General features: G+C 31.8%; 1 protein-coding gene across 10 annotated transcripts in view; it reads right to left on the bottom strand.

Annotated features, from left to right (window-relative positions):
• Positions 1–1359: 1359 nt before the first annotated feature.
• Positions 1360–13320, bottom strand: part of Rps6ka6 (ribosomal protein S6 kinase A6) — a 146462-nt gene continuing 134501 nt past the window's right edge. For all 10 annotated transcript variants that reach the window (XM_078034587.1, XM_078034591.1, XM_040282679.2 and 7 more), the window contains 2 exons: positions 5740–5880; positions 1360–5136 (listed from right to left, as the gene is read on the bottom strand). In XM_078034587.1, coding sequence (XP_077890713.1) covers positions 5011–5136; positions 5740–5880 — 267 coding nt within the window. In that variant the 3' untranslated portion in view covers positions 1360–5010. The remainder of the gene's footprint in view (positions 5137–5739; positions 5881–13320) is intronic.

Here is a 13320-nt window from a genome sequence, read left to right as displayed (position 1 = left end):
ATTTATACATAACTTCTATTTAACACCATTTCTATCTTGAGAAGTGCAACAAAAGGAAGTAAATTAATACTTCTATATCAGAAAGTAGGTATATAAATTCAAAAGTGCTTGGAAAGTGGTGGCAAATCATTTTTTAAAGTCTCTATAGCATAGTATGCTCTCTGCATAAAGCCTATGTAACTCACAACTGCCAATGCTACTTCCTGTCTAAAAACAAAACAACAACAACAAAATATCAAACTCAGAAAAAACAATTTCCCTTTCTTGTACTATGGAATTTAGTGCCATATAATTTTCCATTTCAAAATCATGCTAGAATTTGCATGTTTAATTAAGATTTTATATATAGCTTTAAAAATGATGGTTTCTTACTAGGCTGCTTTCTTGCCATTAAATATAATTTTATCATACTAAAAAAACTTACATTTTTGCTATAAGTGGTATCCATATCAGAGAGAAGGTATTCAAACAGAAAAATCAAATATGATCTGAGCAATATTAGTTGATAGGAAAGAAAAAAGTAAATAATTGGTCACGATATAAATTATTAAAAAACTAATGCACTTATTTCAACATACTCTAAAACTATCCCACATAAAATTAATAAATCTTTTGAAGAGTAGTTTCCATAACTAGACAACTAGAAAGTAAAACAGTCATCCAAAGAATTCCCATTATCCAGAGTTTAAAAATGTAAACACAGAACAAACCCTAACATGGCAATTGTGTATGTGTGTACACACATGCACAAACATACACATGTACATATACACATAACAAAAAACACATATGTATATATAAGCATTTAGCTAAATTTCTTGCTAGATAATAATTGAAAGATGCATCATTTGCCAATACAATATAAGTAAGCTTAAATTTGTCTATCCTAAAAGTACTTTTCCTTTGTCTTCTGCTTCATATTTCAAAGAAAGCTATGCCTATAATTTAGGATTTATCAACTTCCATTTCCTCCCGTCAATCAAATCAGTAAATCAATCAAATTAATTTACTTGAAGTATGACAGATTTCACTATTTTGTAAGACTAAAACTAGGAATAGTGTATTCATGAGATTAATATGTTGTGAATAATCACTATCAATGCTATTACATTCTTCATAGGAAGGCAGATAACAACAATACTGATTTATTCTACTAATTTCAGCTGCAGATCTTGAGATAAATGCTAAACTATGCCTGGATAAGTGTTGGAATGTAAAAAAACATGTTCTAAAACAGTTTAATTGCAGTTGACCAATATCTATTATGGCTTGCATTTTTCTTGCAAAATAAATGATAAATAGGATTTATACATCCTGAAATCTAGACAAAGTGTTTAAAAACTTGGGATCCATAGATAGTTTGCATCCAAACTCTCTGTGCTTTTATTCTCTACCAATATAATGGGAGGAGGTATAAAAGTCCTTGTGTTACAAATTATGTACTTTGAGAAAAAAGAATACAGACAAATATGGGCTTAACAACATATACAGAAATGATCATCAATCACAGACTCTCTCCATACTATTTTGTAACAGAAGTTCATTACTACCAAAAAGCTTAGAAGATGGTAAAAGAAAATGAAGACTGAAAATCAGAAAGTACTATGGAAAAAAGAAATAATTTATTATATAATTGAACCTTGGACCTACTGTGTAAGTTCTTTACACACACACACACACACACACACACACACCCAAAAAAACCTTCACTAATAACTGAATTTAAAATTAATTTCTTTTTGTTAGAATTTCTGAAACTCCTATAAACTAGAAACCTGTCTGTTTAGTGGACATATTCCTTAGAAAATGCCAATTATCTATTAGCCAATATTGGAAAAATGTGAAGTAATTTAATGAGACAGCATGCATTTCACTTTTTAGCTGAAAATAATCGTTCTGAGGGAATGGAAGTCCTGATATGGGGAAGAAAAAAGGATTGAGGCCCTTTTGGCACACAGAAAACATGATAAATCTTAATGATGGAGTAGTCCCCGTGAGGTGTTTAAGTAGGAAAGCAGCAGAAAGAGAATGTAGAGTGCCAAAGACAAACTCTGCCTTGGTGGAAATATAATTTTTCTAGTGTAAAGTAAGTATTGTTTTATTTTCCTTCTTTATCCATGAAAGGCCTCTTACTATTAGAATAAGACTATTCAATATGTATGAATAAGTGTCCATGGGCAGTACTATTTTAACATATTGTTTCAATGGGGGAGATGTTATAAACACCAAATATCTTTTATTAAGTTTGTGGGATGCCTAACATGAAATCATTTTGAGCTAACCAGAAGAGCCAACAAAAATGTTTTATTATATCTAGTAACGAATGAAAATAAACTACAAATAACAAGGTTTAGGTATTCCTGAATCTAACAAAAACAGGCTCAAATTTTATCTTCATAAAAGAACGGAAACTACTGTTTTACCCACAAAAATCAGTCAACAGTGCTACACTTCTAATTTTCTTGCAAATGGTTTCCTGAGTGTATTCATGGTAATATGTGCCTTAGAATGAAAGACTGTTAATCTACTGAGCAAATTTGGTATTTTCCTTTAAGAAAAATAATAAATAAGTTCAATATTGTCTCCCTTTCAGAAAAAAAAACTCAAACTGTTATATCATTAAATATTATAAATAACCATTAACTGGAAAGAAAAACAATGTAATTAATTCATGAATCTATTAGAAACCACAGAATCATTTTGTTGGTCAAGCATTTATAGAAGTCTCATTAAAAATGTTCCATTCAAATCTAAATTTATGGTTAGAGTTATAGCCAAAAAGTAGATAATTAGGCATCCCTAGCTGGGCACCTCCTACAAAATGAGGGTACATTTTAAGCTTTCCTTTATAATAAAGTTGTCCTTACTACTATAGTTCTTAGTTTTGCATGTTTACATATTCCAGCAGAAAACTGTTTTACAATTATTGGGTATATCCACTTGTATCTTTCAGACTGTCAGTCCTCACTGGGTGATGAGGAATCATAATGATCACTGCTTATTTCTTACAGTGTTCCTTTCATGATGGAACTGTGTGATATGATCTTTTTGAACATATTAACTGAAAATTGACCATCTACTTTTAAAAACCATTGAATATAAAAAGCCAGAAGTTTATTTTCTGATCATTTTTCAATTTCACTTCCCTTAATTTTATTACATGAAAAGTATATATGGATATAATATTTGTGCTGAAAAGTTTAGCACTGAAATTATACCTCTGAGTTTGATGTATCAATTCTGATAAGAAGATGGCATAACAACACAAACAAGATAATGACAAGAGGAAAATAAATATATGGACACAAACTGTTACATGCAAGCACTTAATGTAATTAAGCAAAATGAAGAATAAAAAAGCCAAATTGGAACATAAAGAGCCACAAAATATAGTACCAATTTAACCACTTCTAAGTAATATTTCCATGTAGTATTAGATATTTTTAATGTTTTTTAAATGTTTCAAAAATCACCTCAAAATAAGAACACATACTTTTATATATTACACCCAGAAACAGATTTTTGTGCATGGTATAGATCACTTACATTATAAAGATAAGATGTATAATTGGTTTATTAAATACCAAAGGTACATGTCTTCTAGCCTAAACTGTATACTCAGCAATCAACTGTCTCTGAATTAAGAAAAAAACACACAGCAAACAGTACATCTAGCACACACAAGTAGTTCACTTATATTCATTAAACAAAACTATGATATCCTGCAAATTACATTCATGAGTTCTTTCTGTCAGTAGTAGTAGTAGTAGTAGTAGTAGTAGTAATGGTATTTTATTCAACAACACAAACAATTTTTTTTAAATTTCAGTATTTAGAGAAAACAATTCATATTAACACAGTGGTTCTGAATCATAAATTTAATAAGACCAATTTGGCCAGATATCTTTTATAAATATGATTTTTAAATGTGCTCAACCTTTTTGTAGAGGATTAAAATTACTCCTATTTAAAATGTTAGTTTTTCTTCTCAAAGCATAACTATTATGTAGCACTGTCTAAAGTTACTGAAATACATTATACTATACCATATGTGCTAAGAGCACAAGTCCACGACAATACAATTTCAACTATATAATCATAGGATTCAAGGTAGATTGGTATGCTACATTGTAGCTCAAAGCACATAGAAATCAGAAAAATAACAGTGTAGTTCATTTATAAAGGGGATAGATGATGACTAAATCCAATTAGTGAACTTGAAAGTCTGGTTACATAACACCAAGATAGTGTTAACACCATGTACTTTATTATCAAAGGACTAACTATGACCTGTTTGGAAGATTATAACACCAGTATAAAGTCTTTTGATATTTTTTCATTTGTACAACAATTCTGTTGTAAATTGTTAGAAACCTTATGAAAACCATTCCTACATGAGTCCACTTATGGATAAATATTTAGGTCTGTCTCACACATTACTGGTGATTTAATTCTTCCATAAAAACTTTGGCACCAATCATATCATATATTAGGATAAATGCATCTCACTCTGGCACCAAACTACTATGACAATAATTTAGTAGCCATAAATGAATGGAGTCCTTTGGTTATGCACAACAAACTTCCACACATTTGCTTTTCTTTGTAGAAAAAAAAAAGCCTATCCTTCAAGATCAGATGTTAAAAAAATACTGACGTTGCTTGGCATTACACTAAAAGCATGATTTCTAGACCATTATTATTTGAATCCACTAAAACTAAGAATAATTTTACTTGAAAAGAATTTTAGACATGTATGTGCAGAGAAGTTTTTAAGACCTGTGGATTACAATTATTTCCTGATACAAACACTTGGACATGACTACAAACAACACAGTATGAATATTGTGGACCTGTTTTTTTTTTTTTAACTTCACTCCCCTTAAAAAAGGGTCTAAACAGAATATTCAAGTAATATAGCAGAAAACAATGCTATTGATATAAGATTAGGCAAAAAGCCACATGTTTAATTTTCTCTTCATCCTGTTTAGCTGAGGAACACTGCAAATCTTACAAGCCAGTTGATGTTCGCTTTTTCATGCTCCGTCGCTGAGCTAAGCTTGAAGCAGCTACAGGCTCTAGGATTGGTTGAAAAGTCTTGTGAGTCAGGGCAGAATATGTGGCAACAACTTCTCCCTAGAATAGAGTAATAATCTCAGATTAAATAAATAAATAAATAAATGGATAAATGAATGAATGAACGAATGAATGAATGAATACAAATTTCCCCATTATATTTTTCTAGAGCAAAATTATGCCCCAGGAAAATAACTGAATATATTCTATGCACTGATTCTGCTTTGGTGAATTAATAACTGATTATTTGTATATTTTTCATTTAAACGAGTATTCTTCTAATGCAAAATTGTTAAGACACTAAAATGCAATATCTAGACTCAATGTCTATGAATACAGAAACTGGAACAAATGGTTATAATATAGGAATTAATAGCAATCTTGTTTTCATATGAAACGTGACCATTCAGATCACTCCTAGATCAAGTGTCTCTTATAAGTAAGGCAATCAGTAATTAAGACTTTTTTAAAATTTTATCATCAGAAAGCCAGTAGCAAAGAAAAGTTAAGAAGAGTACATGGTTGCTATTATTAAAAAAATTTTAAAAAATCTAAAAAATAAAGATATATTAAGAAATTAAATACCTATAATTAGTGAATATCATACAATGGCTTCATTAGATAATAAGTTTTAGAAGGCACATAAAAGTATGTTTATTTTACCTTAACAATGTGTGATGAATCATTTCTATTTGGCTGATCATTCGGCAGCTGATCCCTGTGGGTTATCCATGAGTGCTTTAATACTTGTTCAGTAGTGTATCTCTGATGAGGGTCCATATGAAGCATATGGGAAAGCAAATCCTAAAAGAAAATGAAAAATATATATGGAAAATCTTGGGATAAGCTACATGATCAAGGGGAGAAAGGAGCTACTGAACTTGGCTGGTAAGCTGGGCCCAATGGTACAAGAGTATGTGTATTTAGACACAAAATAGAAGGGGCAGTCCAATGTAGTTAATTCGCTCATTAACTAGGGGCTTACTGCACAACATACTAAAGAAAGCAAAATATAAATCCAATGTTAGCAATTAGAAGCAATCATAGCATTGTGAGTTTTACATCAGAGTAATTATAAATATGCTTATTTGAACTGTCATAATAAAACACTGTGAACTTAATATACTCTCATAGTAAAATAAAATTTTAAAAAAATAGTTGTAGATGGACACAATACCTTTATTTTGTTTACTTTTTTTTTTTTTTAATGTGGTGCTTGGGATCACAAGCACTTTACCACTGAGACACAACCCCAGCCCAAAATGAAATATTAAATATTCTAAATTATGTAACAGTTTAAATAAAATATCCTTAAAATATTTTATAAAAAGAGGTAGTAAACTCCTTAACAAGCATTTTCTAATAAAGAAAACCATCATTTGTGAATGAACCTTTCATCAATAGCAAAAGCAGAAACTAAAGGCTCTTAGTAGTAATACCAGATTATAAAGAATGATAATATTGGCTGGAACTGTTTAAGGGACTAGGACAACCAAACAAGACAATCTACTAAGAAAACAACAGATGTGAATAAATAAATAAATATGTAGAATATTAAAAAAGATATTGGGCACATACTAACCACCTGATAAATGATGGTTATTATTATGATTCATTAAAACAACCAGCATCAAGCTGTTTCATAGTGGGGTAGGGAGGGGGAGCATGGGAGGAATAGACAAACTCTAGACAGGGCAGAGGGGTGGGAGGGACAGGGAGGGGGCATGGGGTTAGAAATGATGGTGGAATATGATGGACATTATTATCCAAAGTACATGTATGAAGACAAGAATTGGGTGAATACAATTTGTATACAACCAGAGATATGAAAAGTTGTGCTCTATATATGCAATATGAAGTATAATACATTCCATTGTCATATATAACAAATCAGAATACAAAACTAAAACAAAATTTAAAAAAATAAGTTGCCGTGACAAAGCAGCAAGGGTTATATTTAAAGCATAAAATGGACCACTGTTACAATGTCACAATAAACTTCACTAAAACTTCCAGCAAAAAAGATAATCATTTCAATAAATCACATCTAAATTGAGATCATAAATTAAAAATAGAACCACTATATAATCTAGTATTCCCACTACTGGTAGGTATCCAAAGGAAATGAATTCAGTATATCAAAGAGATAACTGCATTCCAATGTTCACTGCAGCACTATTCAAAACAGCCAAGAAATGGAAACAACCTGTCTATACAATAATGAATGGATTAAAAAAAATGAGTACATATACACAATAGAACCCTATTCAGCTATGAAAAAGAATAAAATCCTGTAATTTGTTACAAACTGGGTAGATCCAGAATCATTATATTAAGTGAAGTAAATGATTCACATAACAACAAGTGCCTCATGATCTCACTCGTTATATGTGGAATCTAGAAAAGTCAATCTCATAGAAGTCCAGAGTTAAAACGGTGGTTATAATAAAAGGCCAAGGAGAACAGATGAAAGGGAGAAATGGGTGAAGGTTTATCAATGGGTGCTAAGTTACAGTTATATAGGAGCTAGTTCTTGTGTTACTGCATAGTAGGATGACTATAGATAACAATAAGGTACTGTATTTTTCAAAAGGCTAGAAGAAAGGATTTTGAAAATTTTCAACACAAAAAATTTATAAATGTTGAAGGAGAAAGATATGTTTATCCTGATTTAAATGGATGTATAGATGTATTGAAATATTACTTAGCATTTTGCTAATATGTAAAATCTTTATATTTTCACGTATCAGTTAAAAATCTGACATGGGCCAGGCATGATGGTGCATGCTTGTAATCTCAGAGACTCAGGAGGCAGAGACAGGAGAATCTGGAGATCAAAGCCAGCCTCAGCAAAGGTGAGGAACTAAGCAACTCACTGAGACCCTGCCTCTACATAAAACAAAACAGGGCTGGGGATGTGGCTCAGTAGTTGAGTGTCCCCGAGTACAATCCCCAGTACCCACAAAAAAAAAAAAAAAAATCTGATGTTAAGATTTTTAACTGATACATGAAATCTACTGCTATGTAAAATACAATGCACCAAAAAGGATAGAATTTCAATAGTCCAAGGACTTCTGCTTCTGGCCAAAATGGAATATCATGAAATACCATGTGCTGGATTTACCCACCACCTACAATTCCAGAAAACAACAAACAAATCTTATGAAACAAAATAGATCAGATGATACTCAATGAAGGTGAGTGATCCCTAAGAGATGAGAAACAAATCAGATAAGCATTATGTTTACCCCAACTTGAAAATATTTTTTGATTGCTGTGCAGTAAGGAAACCTAGTCAGAGCCTGTAAGTTTGGGTTGAGGAGACAGAACTGAGAATTAAGAGAGACTAAGGCAAACTGAGTTAGCAGGACAGGATATGAGAGAAGTAAATGTAGCAGAGAAAGAGAGAATTATGGAGTTCTGGGGAGGATATTCCTCAAGTACTCAGATTGCTACAATAAACATTTGTTTGAAGAAACAACTGAAGAACTATCTCAAAGGACTGGAGTGAAATTGAACAAAAGCAATTTTGTACAAGTTCAATGTGTCAATTAAAATAATTACTTTAAACTCTGGAAAAATATTTAGAGAAAAAATTGATATACATTATGCTCATTTAGTTCATGCATCTTGCAAAAATATCGCAATTTCTTTTTTGGACATAATTTATTTGTATGCTTTATAAAAATAGAAAATAAAAATGCTATCGGGGGAGGGAAGAACACACATAGGGTAAGGGAACATGGTTTTCAAAAACAAAGGCAAATATTACCAGGGATAAAGAAGGCCATTTCATAATGATAGAGGGGACAATTAATCAAGAGGACAAACTTAGTTTTATTGGTGCTTTATAATTATACATAATAGTGGGATTTACTGTTACATATTCTTACATGCACATAATATAATTTGGTCAACTGCATTTGCCTACTCTTTCTCTCCCTGTCCTCCTGTTTCCCCATCTATCTTCATGAGAGAGATGAGAGGAAGAAAACTTATAAATATTTATTTATGTAAAAATAGAGCTTTAAAATTTACATGAAGCAAAAAAACATTAAAACTACAGAGACAAATAGACAAACCCATAATTATAGATGAAAAAGTAAACGTAACTATGGAGTCTGTAGATATGAACAGAAAAGTAAAGAAATATGAGAAACTTTATGAAAATATATCCAACACTGAGTAAATTCCTTGAATGTCAATGCCCATTCAAAAAGAAACAGATAATCTAAATAGCCATACCTGTTTGAGAAAATGAATGTGAAGCTAAAGACTTAACAACAAGAAAAACTTTAGTCCCAGATTGCTTCAGTGGTGACTTATAAAAAAACATTTAAGAGTAAGTAATTCCAGTTCTAAATAAGTGTTCCAGAAATTTAAATAGGAGGAAACACTTCCAATCTCATATAATGAGACCAATATTACCCTGATAACAAAATCAGACAGATATTACAAGAAACAACAGATCAATATCATGAACATAGATATTAAAACTGTAAATAAAATCAGTAAACAAAATTCAGCTATATATAAGGTCTAACTCATGATCAAGTTTATCCTGGGAGGTAAATGAGGTTTTTTTAACATTTGAAAAGCAACATAATTCAAATGTATGCCAATGTAATCAAAAGAAAATCCATGAGATTACCTCAATAGACACAGAAAGACTTTGATGAGATCTAACATCCACCTCTAATAAAATTTTCTTTAAACCATGAATGAACAGGAAAACACTTATTCCACTTAAGTGAAAGTACCTATGTAGAACATACAGCTAACACTATTCTTAATGGTGAAAAATGAATGCTTTCTCTTAAAATCAGGAATAAAAGAAGAATGCCCTCACTCTCCACTTTTACACCACACTGGACGTTCTAGCCATTCACATAAAGAAAAGATATCCATATTGTAAAGAAACAAAACTACCTTTATCAGAAATAATGTCATCTACATAGAAAAAAATGATGCTACAAATATGCCACAATGATGTTCACTATTTTGTATAATTAATACATGCTAATAGTATAAATAAAGAGAAAACTGATACAATCTATATAAAAGCTACTACAATAAATGATATTAGCAAAGCTGCAATATACAAGATCAATATACCAAAAAAAAAAAAAAAACAACTGTAGGTTATCTTTCCCTCTGGAGATAGCTTATATTCTCCCTTAAATGTGTTCTCCTTGCATAGCCTCCAAAGTTTCTTACTACATAAATGTGCCAGCATTCTCCCTTGATGTATATTTCCTACTTTACCCTGCTAAATGTATTTCCCCTGAGATAGTTCACATTTTCTCTTGAATGTATTTCTGCTTTTTAAAATAAATGTCGCAAAAGTGTATCATATAATATAAAATCAAGGAATTAGCATACTATCACCTTAAATTTTCAAAACTTCTTTAGTAAATATTTAAAATACTCTTTTCCAGCCATTTTAAGAGGTGTGATGCATCATTTTTAACCATATGTGAGTAATAAATTTTAGAGGTCTGTGAAGAATGTCAGTGGCATTGTAGTTTTCTTAATTTTTCTTTCACTGATGTATAGCACCTCAGATATAGCACTAATCTCTAGGATATATACAAAACTGAAAACACTAACACCAAAAATCAAATAATCCAATCAATAAATGGGCTAAGGAACTGAACAAGACACTTCACAGAAGATGAACTACAATTTATCAAAAAACATATAAAAATATTCATCATACCTAGTCATTACAAAAATGCAAATCAAAACTAAGATTTCATCTCACTCCAATCAGAATGGCAATATCAAGTATACAAGCAAAAATATGTGTTGGTGAGGATGTGGGGAAAAAAGTGCACTCATATATTGCTGGTAGGACTGCAAATTGGTGCAACCACTTTGGAAAGCAGTATGAAGATTCCTCAGAAAACTTGGAATGGAATCACCATTTGACCCAGTTATCCCACTCTTCAGTTTATACCCAAAGAACTTAAAATCGGCATACTACATTGGTGCAGCCACATCAATGTTTATAGCAGCTCAATTCACAATAGCTAAACTATGGAACCAATCTAGGTGTCCTTCAATAGATGAATGGATCAAGAAACTGTGGTATATATACACAATGGAATCTTACTCAGCCTTAAAGAAGAACAAAATTGTGGCATTTTCTGGTAAAAAGATGGAACTGGAGAATATTATGCTTAGTGAAATAAGTCAATCCCCAAAAGCCAAAGGACAAATGTTTTCTCTGATAAGCAGATGCTGATCCATAATGGGGGTGAGGGGAAAAGGGACTTTGGATTGTGCAGAGGGGAGGGAAGGCAGGGGAGAGGGTGTGGGAATGGGAAGGACAATGGAATGAGATGGACATTATTACTCTATATACATGTATGATTACACTACCTGTGACTCTGCACCATGTTCAGCCACAGGAAGAAGTTGTGCTCCATTTGTGTATAATGTATCAAAATGAATTCTACTGTTATGTATAAGTAATTAGAACAAATTAAAAAATAAAAATAAATAAACTTAGAGAAGGAATAAAAACAACATGGTTTTATTTACATATATACACACATACACACGATTACACTACTTATAAATAAATATATGTAAAATATATATATATATATATATATATATATATATATAAATAAATGGGACAGGGTCTCCCTAAGGTGCTTAGGGTCTCACTACATTGCTGAGGCTGGATTTGAACTTGTGATCCTCCTGCTTCAACCTTCCAAATTGCTGGGATTGCAGGTGTGAACCACCATACTCAGCCTCATATGGTACTTTCTTGTAAAGAAATTGAAATTGTCCACACATCTGCAGCATCTTATTCCATACTGCATTTGCTCCAAGAGAGTGTGTATGATCTTGTCCTCATTGCCATGTTGACATACCAATTGTCGGCCTGGAGGGAGATGAACTGATGACATCCCTTCCCTAAAACCACTTTGTGGGTCCTCATCTCACATACACAGGCTGACTCCAAAGACTGATCTGGAGAACATGAAGCACTTTGATCACATTAAGTAGGTGCATGGATGTTAAAATATAAACTGTGTTTTGGGTATACCATAGAGAGAAAGTAGATCCTCAATAAAAGTGGAAGATACAGCCATCCCAAAAGATGAATTAATCTCAATATGGAAATATAGGTGACGTGAGAAAAATAAAGCAATAAGACTGAAAAAAGATCAAGAATGAGAACATGGGCTGGGAATGTGGCTCAGGCGGTAGCGCGCTCATCTGGCATGTGTGCGGCCCGGGTTCGATCCTCAGCACCACATACCAACAAAGATGTTGTGTCCGCCGAGAACTAAGAAATAAATATTAAAAAAATTCTCTCTCTCTCTCTCTCTCTCTCTCTCTCCTCTCTCACTCTCTCTTTAAAAAAAAAAGAATGAGAACAGGATATCCATTTTTCCAATTCTTGTGTTATAAAGTACTAGAAATTTTAGCCAGAGCAATTAGGCAAGAAAGAAAAATTAGATACAAATAAGAAAGAAGGAAGTAAAATTATCCATGTTTGCCAATGATATGATTCTAAGAAAACCATAAGATCTCCACCAAAAGACTCTTAGAATTACATTTTGTAAAGCAGCAGGATACAAAATAAAAATAAAAAATCAGTAACATTTCCATATAAGCAATAATGAACTCACTAGGAAAGATATCAGAAAAGCAATCTCATTCACAATAGCCCCCCAAATGAAATAAGATATCCAGGAATAAACCTAAGGATGTGAAAGACCTCCACACTGAAAATTATAAAACTCTGAATAAAGAAAATGAAGAAGACATTAGAAGCAGAAAGATATCCCATGTTCATATTTAAGAGAATTAATATTGTTAAATTGGCCATATCACCCAAAGTGATCTACAGATTCAATGCAATCCCCATCAAAATATCAATAACAGTCTTCACAGAACTAAAAATAATCCTACAATTTATATGGAATTGAAAAATATCCTGAATTTCCAAAGCAATCCTAATCAAAAAGGGCAATATTGGAGGTATCACAATACCTGATTTCAAAACATACTACAGAGCCATACTAATAGAAACAGCATGGTATTGGCATTAAAAATCAAATAAACAAACAAACAAAAACAAGCACACAGAGCAATGAACTTGAATTAAAGACCCAAAAATAAATCCACACATCTAAAACCCACTGATTCTGGACAATGTGCCACAAACATAAATTGAAGAAGACAGCCTTTTCAACAAATGATTCTGGGAAAAAATGGATA

The sequence above is a fragment of the Ictidomys tridecemlineatus genome, chromosome X, assembly GCF_052094955.1.
Source record: "Ictidomys tridecemlineatus isolate mIctTri1 chromosome X, mIctTri1.hap1, whole genome shotgun sequence".
NCBI classification, from domain to species: domain Eukaryota; kingdom Metazoa; phylum Chordata; class Mammalia; order Rodentia; family Sciuridae; genus Ictidomys; species Ictidomys tridecemlineatus.
Note: the sequence above shows the minus strand (reverse complement) of the source record. Positions and strands in the feature narration are given on the sequence as shown.